The sequence below is a fragment of the Ictidomys tridecemlineatus genome, chromosome 12 (genome assembly GCF_052094955.1).
Source record: "Ictidomys tridecemlineatus isolate mIctTri1 chromosome 12, mIctTri1.hap1, whole genome shotgun sequence".
Taxonomy (NCBI): domain Eukaryota; kingdom Metazoa; phylum Chordata; class Mammalia; order Rodentia; family Sciuridae; genus Ictidomys; species Ictidomys tridecemlineatus.
The window spans coordinates 84,064,152-84,080,135 of record NC_135488.1 but is presented as its reverse complement, the minus strand read 5'-3'; the positions used below and the strand labels follow the sequence as shown (position 1 = coordinate 84,080,135).

At 44.8% G+C, this 15,984-nt stretch overlaps 1 protein-coding gene across 3 annotated transcripts; it reads right to left on the bottom strand.

Annotated features, from left to right (window-relative positions):
• Positions 1–5,734: 5,734 nt before the first annotated feature.
• Mcfd2 (multiple coagulation factor deficiency 2, ER cargo receptor complex subunit) lies at positions 5,735–15,073 on the bottom strand. Of its 3 annotated transcripts, none has more exons than XM_005324491.5 (4): positions 14,956–15,073; positions 9,374–9,534; positions 8,537–8,696; positions 5,735–7,229 (listed from the first exon to the last, which is right to left on the bottom strand). In XM_005324491.5, exons 2-4 carry the CDS (start codon positions 9,520–9,522, stop codon positions 7,098–7,100), a joined length of 441 nt encoding a protein of 146 aa, XP_005324548.2. In that variant the 5' UTR covers positions 9,523–9,534; positions 14,956–15,073; the 3' UTR covers positions 5,735–7,097. The 3 variants fall into 3 exon arrangements, with proteins under 3 accessions (XP_005324548.2, XP_021581509.2, XP_040126878.2); XM_021725834.3 differs by having other exon boundaries at positions 14,848–14,967; XM_040270944.2 differs by lacking the exon at positions 9,374–9,534 and having other exon boundaries at positions 14,956–15,033.
• Between the last annotated feature and the right edge of the window lie 911 nt (positions 15,074–15,984).

Genomic DNA, 15,984 nt, shown 5'->3' with positions numbered 1-15,984 from the left:
CAACCACCTCAGGGCTCAATGATAAACACACCTGTTTGGTTTCTATATGGCACTCATGTTGCAAAAAGACTAATAACATTTTAAAGAGCAGAGTTACCTTATTTTCTCATATCTGCTGGGGTTTCAGCTTCCTCCCACTGGTGACCTCTGGAGGGCTTGCTAGAATCAAACTTTAAGGATCCGTGTTCCAATGGACACACAGGGTGCTGAGCCCTGACAAGCTCTCCCTGCCTCTCTCCTGGCTTTCTTAACCTCCCTAGCTTTCCCAATCCATGGAATCCTGTGCCTCTCCTCTGCCTGTACCTGTACTCACTGAAACCTCTGCACCCTGGAGAGGCATCCTAAAGAAAGGTTGGGGAAATCCTTCTGGAATCAGCTGTAGCCAGGTTGGGATTTGGGGAGGAAACTGAATGGATAAAAGAAAGCACAGGAGCACAGATGGCGGGGGCGGGGGGTGGGGGCAAAACAAGGTTTCCCTCTATACATCTCTATGTCTCCACTGGATGCTTTGGCAAGCTCAGGGTTCAGGGTCACAGAACCACTGTCACCTTCCCATTCTTGTGATGGCTTCCAAGGCTTGCAGAAAAAACTACTTCCCAGAAACTAGTACAATCTCAGCGTTTTTATTCTTTTCACATTCTAATGCCTTTTTGAGTACTTATGTAGTTAAAAGAGTGTGTGTGTGTTCGTGGTAAGGAATTTTTCAGGGGGTCGTTTGACATAGGAAAATGTGAAGAAAAGGCAGCCAATCTTTTTGCCCAGATGAAGGGTAGAGTGGCAGCCAGCGAAAACTGAGTTTGTGACTGGGCTCTGCTGCTCTGAGATACATGGGAGTTGAGATGTCAGCCAGTCTGCCTCTTGGATGAAAAGGTTAAACAGCTTTGATTTTTATCTTGAAGTAAATAAGACAGACAATCCCACATAAAGTATTGTGTTCCTGCCAATTTCAGTGACCTGAACACTACCTATAACGTGGTCTCTCACCAAACCTGATTTATCTAAGAATAGCATGCATAACAAATTTGAGGGCTAGCTTGAGGTTCATTTCTTACTGGAATCATGAATTACATATTTTTGTTTTCAAAATTAAATAATGGCAGTTTGATGGCCCCCTTTGTAAAACAAAGAATATTTTGAATAGATCATCATTCTTAACTGGGGATTGAACCCAGCGGCACTCAACCACTGAGCCACATCCTGAACCCTTTTTTGTATTTGATTCAGAGGCAGGATCTCACTGAGTTGCTTAGGGCCTCGCTAAGTTGCTGAGGCTGGGTTGGAACTCACTATCCTCCTGCCTCAGCCTCCCGAGCCACTGGGATTATAGGCTTATGCCACTAGGCCTGGCCTTAGACCATCATTCTTTACTCTCATGGAAGCTGCTGATTTCCTGTTGCATGCTACCTTTGAGATTTCACCCAATACATACTGCAGCTTCATTGCAGTTCTCGTGTCTGTTACAGGATCTCCAGTCAAAGACCACGGCCTACTTTCTTTGCCTTCATTTTTGGTAGATGGCTAATATCTGGGACATTGATGTATATTCTTTTACCTGAAGCATCTTATGAGATTGAACAAATAGTAAGTACTCAGTAAATTTAGGGAAGGAAATTAATTCTCCATGCAGACAAATCTGGACATTTTGAATGTGACCTTGGACCGTCCATCTATCTACCCACACTCTTCCGAAATTATGCACAGCCTCTCTATTGGAGGAAAAAACAAATGAAGTCATGAAATCCTTGTATTTCATGGTGGGTGGACAGATGGAGAGGGGAAATGAGCTTGGATTTTCCAGGAGTGAAATAGAAGTGACACTTCTAAAAAAAATTGACAGCTCCTGAATAGGATATACCAAGGACAGGAAAGGGCCATTTTGTGGGCCACTGCTGCCATCTAGTGGTGTATCTTCAAATGACAAGCTAGATATTAAGAGTCCTTATGAAGGGGTTTCAGGCATCAGGGTCTAAAATTAAAATCTCAGAATCTTAAAATGTTGGCAGTGTCACAAATGATTGACAATCACAAGCATTGACAACACATACTAAATGAGTACTCCTCCTGGGTTTATCCCTCTCCATGCTCTGGAGGAGGAGTGGTAGAGGTCCCAGGAACAAGAAGAGAGTCTAGTATAGAAACTCACCATCCCAGAGCAGTAAGAGTACAGGGGGAAGAATCACAGAGACTGGAATTTGCTATAATACACATCTATTTGGTTTACATTTTTATAAACATTTATTTATTTCAGTGATGAGTGAATTGTATGTTACTGACCATGTGCCCTCTGGGGCAAGGGTTCTGAACTTCAGGTCCACAACATTTTCTGGATACTGTTTGGGACCCATGAACATGGGTGAGTTAAAAAATAATTACATCTTTATTTTCATGAACTTCAACAAATTTAGTGTATTCTTGAATTATGAATGAGGTAAAAAGCCATGAGTGGAACCTGACTTCATCATTTGTAGAAATTATATTTTCAGAACATAGTATAGTTATTACAGATTCTGAAATCATTTAGTCATCACTACTTTGGAATTACAGGGATTATTATGCCCACTGCAGGATCTTACCATGCTAATTAAGAAGCACATATATTTCTAAATAACTCACTTTAAAAAAAAATATTTTGACACCTGTATTTCAATGATTCATCCCTTTGATGTCCTTTGTTTTTTATCTTGTGCATATGAAAACTATTCTGTAAGGGTTCCATGAGACTCAAAAGATTTAAGACCTCTGCTCTGGAAGTTCAAAGACAGGACAGATGACCATGGTCTGGACCAGGCAGTGAGAGCTTCACAGAGGAGAAGGGACAGAGTTATCTTTTCCACTTGATTAAAAGGAGTCTCTTGGAGCCATTGCAATACAAGCCTCATCTGAGGGAGCAGGGCCAGGCCTTGACTAAAGTGGAAAAATAAGAAGGTTTCTATGACTCTATGTTTAACTCAACAAGGGGTACTTTGGGGAAGAATCTGAGGAGTGACTTCATATAAAAAGTAAATGATTGGAAACAATTTCATTGCAGAAGGATTTTCATTTAACAAAGATTTTTCACTCCCAGCATTTATGAACACAAAAGTCTTACCTTCTGTGGGTGGCATACAGCTGGGGAAGCAAACCAGCTGACTTCAGTCAAGCTCAGCCTGCCTTGCGTCACAGTTCCCCCAACATGCCCAACTTGTCCATATGCATCGGTGAGGTCCTCTTGGATATAAACAACGTAGAAACCACACTGACCGGAGATATAAGAAAGAAATTCAATGGGAGACCACTGGACTCCAAGAAGGAGTAGAGCCATCTGTCAGATCAGCAGGAATGGGATTCTTAGGATTCTTAGCAATAGGTGCCTGGGGACTGTCTCTCTAGAGCAGTGCTTCTCATATCTAAATGAGCACACGAGTCACTGAGGACCTGTTGAAAAGTAGATTCGGACTGCACTGATCTTGGGTGGAGCGGGTGTTCACCATCACGTCTCTACCCCACACTTGAGCAGCAAGGGCATAGAACTGCTGCTTGCATTCCTCCACCCTGCATCTCCTTCCCCAGTCACCCAGTGAGAAGGTGGCTGGAAGTCCATGGACAGCAAATGCCCTGTGATGATTCTGCATAGGAACCTCATATGTCTGGACTTAACATTGCCCTTTTCTATGGGGACGTTTCAGCTTCTCCAGAAAAGGAGCTTCTGACCTCATTCCCATGGCTTGAGCGTCAGACCACAAGCCTTTGGGAGTCACGTGATCACAGGCAGTCCACGGCAGCTGTTTTCTGTGTGCTACTCTGTCCCCTACCCTCTGCTTAGTGTTCCAAGGCGAGAGCTTCTCTGGTCCTCCTCCTTCAGCGTTGACTTCCAGTGTTCTGAGGAGGCGGGGCTGGGTGTCTGGACACCCCTGTCCTGAGCTCCCTACTTCACATCCCTGCCTTGGCACTTGAGCCTTTTGGGAATTCAGGGAACAAAAGAGCCTACTTCCCTCAGGGGCCCCCTCTTCCCTAACTGCCAACCTGTCTACCACTTTTGGCCTGGTCCCCCCTCATGACTGGAGAACTGGGCCAAGGACATCTCTTGGCTACTGAAGACAGACAGGATTTTGTTCTTAAAGAATTTCTACAGCTGGGGATACAGATGTCCTTTTTCTGTCACCTAGTAGCTGCCATTGGTTTTAAAAATCTGTCTCTGTTGCTTTCTTAAACATGTTCAAAGCCCCGTTGGTGAGTGGTAGCAGAGTTAAAAAGCAAGTTCTGAAGCAGCTGTCCTTGGTGGCTCCATCCCAGAGTCTCACATGCTTTCTAGGCCCTCACCTTTCTTCCCCAGACCTTTTTAATGAGAGGACAAAGGTGCTACTACTGCTGGTGACCTTTTTAATGAGAGGACAAAGGTGCTACTGGGGCTGGTGATCGGGTGCTTTCTGTGGACTGACAAAGGGCTGTGGGAGAGAGCACAGCCTCTATAGGAGACTGACAGAAGGTGGCTCAGGAAAGCCAATTGTCAGGAAACCAGGTGAGGCAGAAACTCCCCAGTCTGGTTCCTACTGTAGTGCTCTCCTCACATCACACCTGACAAGTCTCTCAGTTTCTCCCTTGAAATTCACTCACTTAGCATATATATGATAGAAGCAGCAAAAACTCTTTGGTCCCTGCCCTAAAGCAGTCACCAATGTTGTTATATTCCCAGCCCCGACTCTTCAGTGAGGAAGGCAGGCTTTTCAGCCAGACTGAGGAATGACCAAGTAGTCAGCATTTGCTCTGTACAAGCACCACACTAAGTGCCTCAACTTTTTTTAAAAAATTATTTTGTTAATTCTCTTAGCTATTCCTTCTATTATCATTATTTTTTAGGTGAAAAACTAATTTAGAAATGTCACAGCTAAGGAATAGCAGGCCCAGGATTCCCCCTCAGGTCTGCCTGGGTCCTGGGAAGAGCTCACACTCTTCCCTGGGTACATTACTCTTACATAATGCGAGAATGTTCCTTACACATCCTGAAAACTTCTTGAAACAGGTTGTGAGAAAGGCGGCCAAGGCCTCACATAGGGGACACGAAGGAGTGAGCAGGTAAAGTCCCAGTTCCCTCTCCCATCAGAGGAACTATGTGTAGAAAAGGCAGCCAGACCAACAGGACCACAAAGCTAGCACAGAGCAAGTACCAACAGCAGCCAGCCATGGAGGAGGGAGGGGCTCCATCTTGCCTAATTAATAGGGTGGTTCTACCTTGAAAGGAACTCTTCCCCTCCCTCCCTTGCTGCCTCCTTCCCAGCCACCAGCAGTCTGGGGTCCCTCCAGCCATTAACCCATCTCGGAGAGGGGGCTCTGGATGAAGGCGGGCCATGCAAGGTTCAAGGTCTTAGAAGAGAGAGAAAAAAAAGTAATGGTAATTTCATTTCTAACAGGCAGAAGTGTGTCATTTCCAGAATGTCAGGGGAGTCTGTGCATCTATGCTTTAGCCTGAAATGTTTTCAATAAGGCTAATTATATTTTTTGGCAAAGTAAAAACAAAGACTCAATGGGAAAACACTATAAATTCTCCAACTAGAGAATGCTGTCCCAATCTGAATTTGGCTTAAGAATGAAGAACCAAAAGTGATTTCATTTGGAAGAAAAAAATGCCCGAGAGGGGAAAGGGCCTTTGAATACTGAGTCTCTGAATAAGGAGCAGAGAATAGCAGCGGTATTTTCAAACAGGCCTGTCGCATGGTGGAAAAGGCCTATATGGTCTATAAATAAAATCAACTGCACATTATTTTGTCCCATCGGTTTTATTTGCCATATATTCAGAATTCATTATATAAATCTTTCAAAATAATGAGATATTACAAGAATAGTTTACAAGTCAGCTCTGATTGCACAAATACTTGACACAGGAAATCATTTTTACAAATACATAAGTTTTCTTACAAGAATACTTTAATAAAGAAAATAAGTCTCTATACATCTTACAGCAAATTTTATGCATTTTCTTTCCCCCATTCAACCATCATTTTGGGTTTTCTATCACAGCATGTCTACCATATCCAACAAACCAAATTACAGTCTGCAGCTTCTTCTCACTTTCAAATACTGAGATTTCTCACACTGTTGAGGAATTTTTCAGCTTCCTTTTCTAATCTTTCCTGAAATTTAAGAATTCATCCATTCAGGCTAGAAGAGGTAATTTAAACAACATTCCTTTGAAATAGAACTTGGATCAGGTTAATCACTGGGTTTGATGAATGATCTTTTCACTTCCCACCTAGGCTTAAGGCCAGCCAATGGTTTAAACCTGCTGTACCAAGTCCTTACATTCCAAATAGTCCCAAAATTGCAAAAAGGAAACCCTGGAAACAAGAGTGAAATACAAATATTAAGAAAGCTAAAATATTTGCTATTGATTAGAGAGCACCTTTAAATTAAGGTTCCTCCCAAGTTGAAGACGACAGAAAGGAAGTATAAAGGTGTGGCAGTAGTTGTAGAAAATATTGAAAATCTGGAAAGGTTAATTGCTTAGGCCAGTTCTATCATTTCCAAAATGTGAGAGGATACAGAATCCTTGCCTCTGTAGCCAGCTGAACTCAATATCTGACATTCTTCTTAAGTTGTGGCTTTGATACAGCCTAACAAATAGCTGCTTACCCAGAGCAAGTCATCCTGTAGGCCAGGGGAACTTTAGAGAATACTGACCTTGTTTATCCGAAGAGATAGGACCCACCAGGGGAAACATGTGGCATTCACTCCATCCCTTCACTGTCACTGAAAAGTGTGTCCACTTGGCAAAGCTTATTGTCTTTTCAGGTAGCATGAATTAAGATCAAGAATGAGCAATATCCTACAGTTAAGTTCCTGAGTGCTCAGCTCCAATTATTCCATATACTTAAGAGGATTCTTTCATCAAGCCCTTGTCCATTGAGAGATTTAACAGCACTGAGGGACCACAAAATGTCCATTTCTCTTCTCTTTTATTTCTCTTGATTTCTCTTTTTCACCCCAGTGTAACAAATTGCTACAGGTTTTTACCAAAATGCCACAGCAGTAGTTAAAAATGAGTTGTTTTGCATTACCAAAAGTATTCAATCACATTATCACGGGTCACATTTGCATATAACTAGGAGATAGCCAAATAATATTTATTGCAGTGATTTTGCAAATTCAGCATAGTCAATGTATCCATCATTGTTCTTGTCATCATCTCTCAAGACACCATCTATTATGTTAATCAGTTCTTCTTCACTCATTAGTGGGGCCTGTTCACTCTCTTCCTACGAGACATAAATTAGACAGTAATGAGTTGCACATTTACTGGAAGAAGTGCCTAGTTATCTATCGTCCATGCTCACACACGTCTACAGACTCTTTCAACATCATAATACATGGCTACTTCTAGGAATCCACAAACTCATGTATCAATATTCAGTCAGTTTATCATAATCCAATTCAGGTATTATATATGCCAATTAAAAGAAAGATGCAGTCAAAGCAGGCCCTTGCCTATTCCCTCTTAAAGATTACCGTTTGCCCTTTTCTAATTACCAAAGCAATGCATGTTCTTAGAAGAAACCTGGGTCTAGCTTACAAAGAACTATGAGAGTCATAGATTCCACAACCTACACACCCATCCAAAAGAAAAGCTCACAGCCCAAATAAGCTAGCTTTGTGCACAATCTGCCTGTTAAAATGGAAACAGTGACATATTGAATAATACCTCAGGACCAGAACAAGAGGAAGAAGCACTGTCAACCAGCAGAACCTGTTATAACCTTTAGGAGAAAGTATGACTCTACTCCAGAAGCAAGTGCCACAAGGCTCACTGCTAGGTGCGAAGCTAAGGTCAGTCACACCCATGGCTGGTTCTCCCTTTGCCATATGTCCCGTACCTGCCCTTTCTTCTCTGCTTCCATCCACCAGTCTTTGTCCCTTGGCACAGGATCATCTCAAAATGATGCTCTTCTCCTGTGCAAAAAACTGCTAGTGCTCCTTGAGGGCTAACACAAGCTCATTCCTATCATCATGCCTACATCACCAACTTTGCCTCCCCTCTAGTGGCCTGGGGGCCAGAAGGGACAAAATTAGGGACAAAATTAAGTCTGGAGACACAAGATTTTGATTTCCATTTGCTCATCTAGAAGAAGGAAGTAATGCCAGTGCCTGGCCCTGCCTACTCCGCCTGTGGTAAAGAGCTAACTAGCTCTCTAATCTGCTTGAAAGTGCTTCGGGGCACTGTACTGTATCACAGGACACCTGACCTCTGCCACAGCCCTCCATCCCATGGTTCCCACTCACCCTTCTTCTCAAATGAAAACCTCTTCCACCCCCTGCTCTGCACTATGAATGTGGCCTATCTTTTCAGATACTGGCTTAAGATATGAATACCCAGCTCTGGGGCCTCTGATTCAGCAGGTCACCAAGGGAAGGACTGTGGAACAGGGAGAGGCACAACAGAGCAGCAAACAGAAAGGAGAAGCAGCACTATGGAGGCACAAAGATAGCACAGGGCACCAAGACTGGGGACTGAACTACCAGAGGGAGGATTTCCAGGACACACCCACTGAGCCACTGCCTGACCTACCTCCTTATGGACATGAGTGATGGCTGTAGAGAGCTCTAAGCCATCAAGTAAATTATTTCCATCATAATCGTGCATTTTGAAATAATGGAGCTGCAGTTCTTGTGGGGACATCTCCGCCTCTGGTTTGTTGATGACACCTTCCAGATGCTCCATGATATGCCTAAAAACCAACAAATCAGATCATGCTGAAACCTTAAGGGCTCTGAAAAGTTCAAGACCTGAAATCTCATCCAGCTCAGAAAAACAGTGGCAGACCACACTCAAGGCTGATCCACACAGACAGAGCCCGGCAAGGGGCAGGGACAACTTGTCTGTTATGCCTGCAAGATTATGCGTTTGTTTTCCTCTTTATCATTAGAATTTTGTTAGAACACTTTTGGCCCATCAATTTAAAAACATTTTTTAAAAACAATTCAAGGATAACCCAGTGTAATGTGTGAGGCCCACCAGCCCAAGACAAAAGCTGGGACAAATGACTCAACATCTGAATGTGTCAGTAAGAAAAAGCCTTGCCAGAGTCAAGAAACAATTATATTCTGGATTCTGCCACTACTATTGTGTGTGTCTATCTATGCATGTCTGTCTGTCTGCCTATCTGTTGTGAAAGAGAAAGACAGAATTCAGGCAAGTCATTTATCCTATTTGGCCTCAAAAGCTTCCACTTACAAATGAGGATGGAAATAGAACACCTAACAGGTGGCTCTAGAGAATAAACAGCATCCTTGACAAATTTTAAGGAGCCACATAAATAGGAGAAAGGAAAGAGGTGTGCCCTTGCAGCTGGCTGCAGCTGCAGATGTTGAAAGCCCTGGAACCCAGTCCTGGCCAAATACGTACTCTTGGTCGTGCACTGTGTTCTTATCGAGGCCCACGCTGCTGGGATGGGGGACATTGGCCCCGGGCTCCTCAGCCTTGGCACCTGGAGCACAAAAAGCCCAGAGCAGGCCATACAGGAAGGGGCCTCTGAGCAGCTGCAGGGATCTCATGGTCACCGGTACCTAGGAGGTGGGGAACATAGGAGATGAAGGCAGAGTACAGAGCCATGATTTTTCTCGAGACTTGACATAATAAACTTCTGGGAAACCTGGTGAGGCAGCCAGGCTGGGAAAGAGAGCATGTTAAACTGGGCCACACCAGCTCTGTCATTAGATTAGGAGATGACCTTGGGCTCTCCAGGTTCCCATCACTCAATTGGGGAGGGGAATCTGCCAAGATTCCTGATACACTTTCAGAAGGCTAAGCAGCTCCATAAGTGCTCAGGGGGATACAGAGATACATCCTGTCTACAGCCTTCCAGTCCTCCAAGAGAAACACTTGCAACTGGGAGTAGAACTAAGAAAGGCAGAGAGTGCAGTGTATTCAAGAAAGAAAACCCCCTGGGAGTACAGGGCACGAAGTTTCCTTAGATGAAGGAAAGCGAGATAAGGCTGACAGACATGGTGGCACTTCAACTGGGCCTGGAAGGTACAGGGAAGGAAGGGGAACGGTGGGAACAGGGGCAGACAAGTGAAAAAGAAACACAAGCAGCTTCCCATTTCGGGAAGACAGCACTGCAGATGGGGGCAAAGGCACAACAGGCCACACTGGAGGAGGCTTCACACACCAGGCCATGGGGGGTCGACATTTTCTGAGCAACAAATAGGGAAGAACTAATGATTCATGATGGAGAGATGAGATGAGAGTTAGCCTTCAGACTGACTCATCTGGCAGCCTCATGGAGAAGGTATAAAGTGGGGCAGACCAGAGACAGGAACCCTGAGGGCAACGAGGAGGAAGGTCCCCTCTGCAGCAGTGAACATGAGGAAGAGGATGTCAACTCCAGTCTCATCCACCTCCCAGGGCTGTGACTGAAGCAAATGACTTAACTACTATGAGAGAGCATTGAAAAGGAAAGTGAGAAAGTAGTTAGGATTCTGTCACATTCTCCACAGTCTCACTACAGTTGGGATTGTGGTCAACTAGACAACTCAGTCAGCCCTGAGGGCAGGGAGTACTTTATTTGAATCATTATTTCCCACCAAGGCTCCGAGAGGCCTTTGATAACTATTGCAACTGGAAGTACCCGTCCTTCCTGGGGTTAGATACTACCCTTAAAGAGGAAGGTAAAGGTCAGCCAGGAGCCAACCTATAAAAATGAAGAAAAGATCTGATCTAACAGTCAGTTACCAAAAGGCAGAGCCAATTCTGCTGGATAACAAAGGCCAGTTATTCCGAAGAGGCCAAATGCATCACAGCTCCAGATCTACAGCAGGGAAGATAAAACAGAAGGTTCTGGTCCCACCCTTATACACAGCACACTCAGCCTACAGCTCAGAAGCTGTCACTGTCTCCTCTCTGAGCCTGGGGCTGGGAAGGGGAGGTATCATAGCCCTTCATCCATCTTAAAAGATTTTGGGGATAGGACCCTGAAAGTATGCCCCTATGATTAGCAAAATTTCCCCAAACCATTCTGCCCATCATCCGCCAAGATCCTTCCCCTAAGGGAGACAACCATCGCTAGGATGTGCAACTCACAGGGTGCTAAAAAGCAGCATCTAGGCAGGCTTATTGCTCATCGACATTATAATGCAATCTCTCGTGCTATATAATAAGATGCTTAATACAGACTACATGAAAGAACAGGCTGCAAGTTTATAAAGAATAATTCTCTTCTGTCAAATAAAAATATGTATGTATATATACACACACTAAAAAATGACTAAAAAGTGTTAATAAAGACACTCTTGGCTGGGTGTGGTGGTGTACGCATATAATCCCACCTACTCAGGAGACTGAGGCAACCAGCCTCAGTAACTTAGCAAGACCTCATCTCAAAATAAACACAAACTAAAAAGGGCTAGATACTCAGCTCAGTGGTAGAGTGCCCCTGGATTCAACCCCAGTACTAGAAAGAAAGATAAAAAGAAAGAAAGAAGGGAGGGAAGGAGATTATTTAAATCATGAGATTAGAAGTGATTGTGATTTTCTTTTTACTTTCTATTGCTTTGAAATGATACTATAAACATCCTTTTCTTTACAAAAATGTCCTTAATGTAATTGCTCCCATAATTTTGTTCTAATATTAAATGGATAGGAGAGTTTCCAGTTAATACTTTAGTGTGTGTGTGTGTGTGTGTGTGTGTGTGCGCGCGCGCGTGCACACACGCTACGAAGGATTGAACATGGGTATTCTACCAGTAAACTACATCTCCAGCCCTTTTTAAAAACTTTTTTGAGACAGTCTCACTAAATTGCCAAGGCTGGTCTCAAACTTGCAATCTTCCTGCCTCAGACTCCCAAATTGTAGGAATTATAGGCATGTGCCATCACTCCCAACTTCCAGTTAATTCCTATCTCCATAAAATAATCCAGAAGCAACTAAAAACCATTCTTCCAACTTTACCTACTACAAGAGCCCAAACCCTGACAAGGCCACTACCATAGTACCTGGTACCAGAAAACAAGGTCTCAAGTTACTTCTGGCCACTAGCCACTATTGGTCACAGCAGAACAACTTGGGATTCAGTTCCTCCAGAGTCTTTCAGACTTATTTATGACCAACATCTTTTTTTCCCAGCAAGCCCTCTTCACCTCTAGTCTGGCTTAGGTTTTCTTCCCACAAGCTCCCTTCAGAAGGCACCTGTCCTTTGCTGATGACAGCTATGAACACATTCTTGGAAACTGCCTGATTACTTGTCAGTGCCCCTTCCTGGACTGGCTGTGAGAGGTCATTCTTGGCACTGGGCACAGCCTGGCACAAACTGGTGGTTCTTAGCCTGTGTGCCATGGTCCTTGAGAGACTGTGATCCCACCTTTACAGACACAATGCTAAGTTTTGATGTCAATGTAATTGAGGATAAGACTTTGGAGTTACCTATCAGACAGTTAAGCTGAGTAATCACTGAACCCCTGGCACACTTTCTTCTAACTACATGGTTGGATACTTAGTATGTAACATTGGGGTATGTGTATGCATGTGTGGTGGTGGTGGTGTTTTCTATTTAGGCAACACCAAAAAGCAACAAAGGGATTCATAACACAGAAACTAGAGGTCCAAATTATCCCTTCTTCAAGGAAGCATAAAAGCCAAGAACCATTTATTTTGAACTTGTCTTATTTTGGTTTGCTGTTTCAAACCATCAAAACACAAAACAAACTCAAATCTATTAACTTATAAAAGAACAATCTTCAAGTGCTACAATAAGAACAGGGAATCTGGCTGCCACCTAAACAAATTAAATGGCTCACTGTCAAAAGGAAACAAACTATTCTGTTCTGCCCAAAGAACATATTGCATCATCTATACTCCAACTACTTAGCTCAAGGCTATGGGCAAACAGCCTGAAAGATAATGCCCAGGCTGGAAAAAAATCCAAAAAGAGGAGAGAGTTCTGAAGAGACTGCAGAACAAAACCCATGCCTGACATTCCACAAGAGGAGCAGCCTCAGTCCTGGGAGGGAGGTGCTGGACAATTATCAGTAGTGCTGTGACTTGAACCAAGGTCCCCTCACTGTTCTAGCAGCCTCTTCCTGTCCCACTGGCTTTGTTCCAGTGGTTCCATCTGTCCATTCCTTCTTCCTTCTATCCAGGTCTTGTTCAAATGTCACCTGGGGATTCTTCCAGCCAACAACATTTGCTACCTCCTCTCACAACAATCTGCAGCCTCTCCACCCACTTAACCTTAGCATATAGTCACATATTGTTCTTATTTCCATTTTTTTTTCTTTTCCTCCTTCTCTAAGGGTCAGGACCCTATCTTCTTTGTCTCTTGTTTATCCTGCTGAACTGATATGGGGGTGGCATATCTCAATCAGGGCAATACATTTTGCACCTAGGCATGTGATTCCTCATTGCAAAGCTCTCATCTATGCAGGAACTTCTCTATTTAGTCCTCCCACCTCTGGTTTGTGCCTGGTCCACCCTTCCTTCTCATTGTGTCATTAGTCCTATCAGCACATGAGAGTCTGAAGCCAGACTTCCTCCTAGCAGCTGTTGGCAGCTTTACTTTCATGATGGGGGGATGGAGGGCATTCAGCTAAGAATTCACCCTCAAAGCAGTCACTCTTACCAACATCCAGACATCCTGTGCACAGAGTCAATGCTAAAGAAAATTCTGACCAGTATTTTCCCCATTATCACTGCCATGGTCTTAGAAAATAACCAATTTCCTAGGCTAAAGAAAGCTTTGTATGGGCTGAGGGTTGAGAATTGGTTCTGAAAAAATTGGCATTTAATAGTTTGATCTGTTTGTTCATTTGGAGAGTCCAAGGAGCAACCATGCTTCATTTGTACATTTAACTAACATACTAACATCCTGGTAACATATGAACAGGACTGAGGACTGTGACCCAGATCTTTACACAGATCACAGCCAGCTGGGAAGGAGAAGCCAGTAAATAGACCCATTGGGTTCCACAGGAGTCCCAACTCTCACCTGTAATAAAACAGGAATCATGAAAAGGATTATTTCAATCAAAGGATAGTGCCTCAAGCAGAAGGAACAAACTGTAATGAACACTTAAACCCAGAAAGAACTTGGTCCAATCTAGGAACTAAGATTCAATACAGTTGAAGACACAGTATTAAGGAAATGGTTGAGTCTTGAGTAAAGTACCAAGAGGACAGGTCACAGAGGTGCCTGTAAACCTGTGTAAGAACTTGGAAGAGCAATGGAAATTCTAAGAAGGGTAAGGGAATGGGGGAAAGAATCAGTTGATATGTGAGATTTCTGTTCTAAAACCACAGCTTTAGGTTCCTTGTATTGAACAACCTGCAGAGTATCAAGGAGGGATGCAAGGGATCAGTTGGGAGGATGAGGTAGTCCAGAGCAGCGATGGCGGCCTGAACCAGCTAGGGCAGCAGGATGGACTGGAAAAGTGACGTATCCAAAGAGAACTTTGGATGAATTCTATGTGGGTGGGTCAAGGAGTGGTGGTGAGAACTGCGCCCAAGTTTCTGCTCGGGACATCTGCGTGGAAAGCAATGCCAGAGAACTAAAACAAGGAAAATCAGTTTCCCCAGCTTTCCCACTCCGCCTCGGCTCAGCCTAGCCAACCCCTGGGCCCACCAGGACCTGTGCGGGAACCAGGGCAGTCAGAGTAACGCCTCCTGTCCTCCTGCTTTCGGGCTGGCCAGAGACAGTGTCTATCCGTCACAGGTGGCCCCACAGTCAGGTCCTCGGGCCCTCAGGGGTCAGGCAAGAGCACGGAAATCGACCAGACCAAAGCTTCAAAGCCCGGGACAGAAACACAGGTTTCCGCAACGGGAGACAGGCCCTGCAAAGCGTCCAGAGATGGCACCGGAGCCAAGCCCCCCACTCAGCTACTCCTACCTTGATCCTAGGTCCCAGGTCCCGATCCCGCCCCGCTGCTAACGCCTGAGCGTCTCCCACTGACCTCCGACCAAGGGGTCAGGCCTCCGACCCTCCGGGTTCACTCACCCTCACTGTGCCCGCCGCAGACGCGAACCCCTCCAGCGTGAGCCTCGCCAGCCCCCGTCCCGAGAACGCTCTCTTTCGGCCCGCCCCCGGCCAGTTTGCGCACGCGCGCTCCCTCCCACCCGTCCCTTGCGCCACGAGCCACGCCCATGCGTCGGGCCACACCCCCTGTCCACGGATAGCCGCGCGCACTGCTTACGTGAGTCCACGTGTAACGAACAGCGGACGCAGCGCTCTCGTCTTTCTGACGGCGACACCCAGCTCCAGCCCGATTGGGGCCTATGGGAGCTCCAGGTGCCTGGCAAATTGCAAATTAACCCCGAGAGCCCCCAGGAACCTGGTTCGGCGTGGGAACTAGGCTAGCGGATCTGGGCGCGGCGCACTCTACAGCTGGCTCCCAACGCCAACACCTCATCTTTGGAGTCCCCGGGTTCCTCCGACTACAAGTTGAAAAGAAAAATAATAGGAAACCTAATTCCTTTCCTAAGAATCGGCGAGAAGACGCTAGTGCTGGCCTTGAGTCCAGCGTTTCCCAGATTGGCCTACTTTCAGGTTCTGCTTGCTATCCCACAAGCCGCGACAGCCTCAACACCAACTCACATGTCCCACCAAGACTTTATGGGCAACCCAGATCAAATGCTGCTTTTATAATTCTAGAGAAGACAAAATACTTGGAGAAATCAATAGGTATTCATGTGCAATCCTGCCCTTAACATTTTTGCTCCCATACAAGATTGTCTTCAGCGAATATCTATAGGCCAGATGGATAAAAGAATATAGACTCTCGCTTTTTAAGACCCTTGTCCCACTTGTGCCCAGAAAGATACATAATCGGTTTTTCATAGGAGCCTGGATCCAAAATAGGAGAGACAAAAACAAATTAGATAGGTGGAAGATCCCACAACTCCCCTGCAGCCTGCTTTAATAGATCAATTCCTTGAAAGTTGGCCAACGCCAACTGTCAGTGAATGCCTCATTCTCACACCTTTATCTGAGATCCAAATCTGTCAACCTTATCCCAGAGAAAAATTC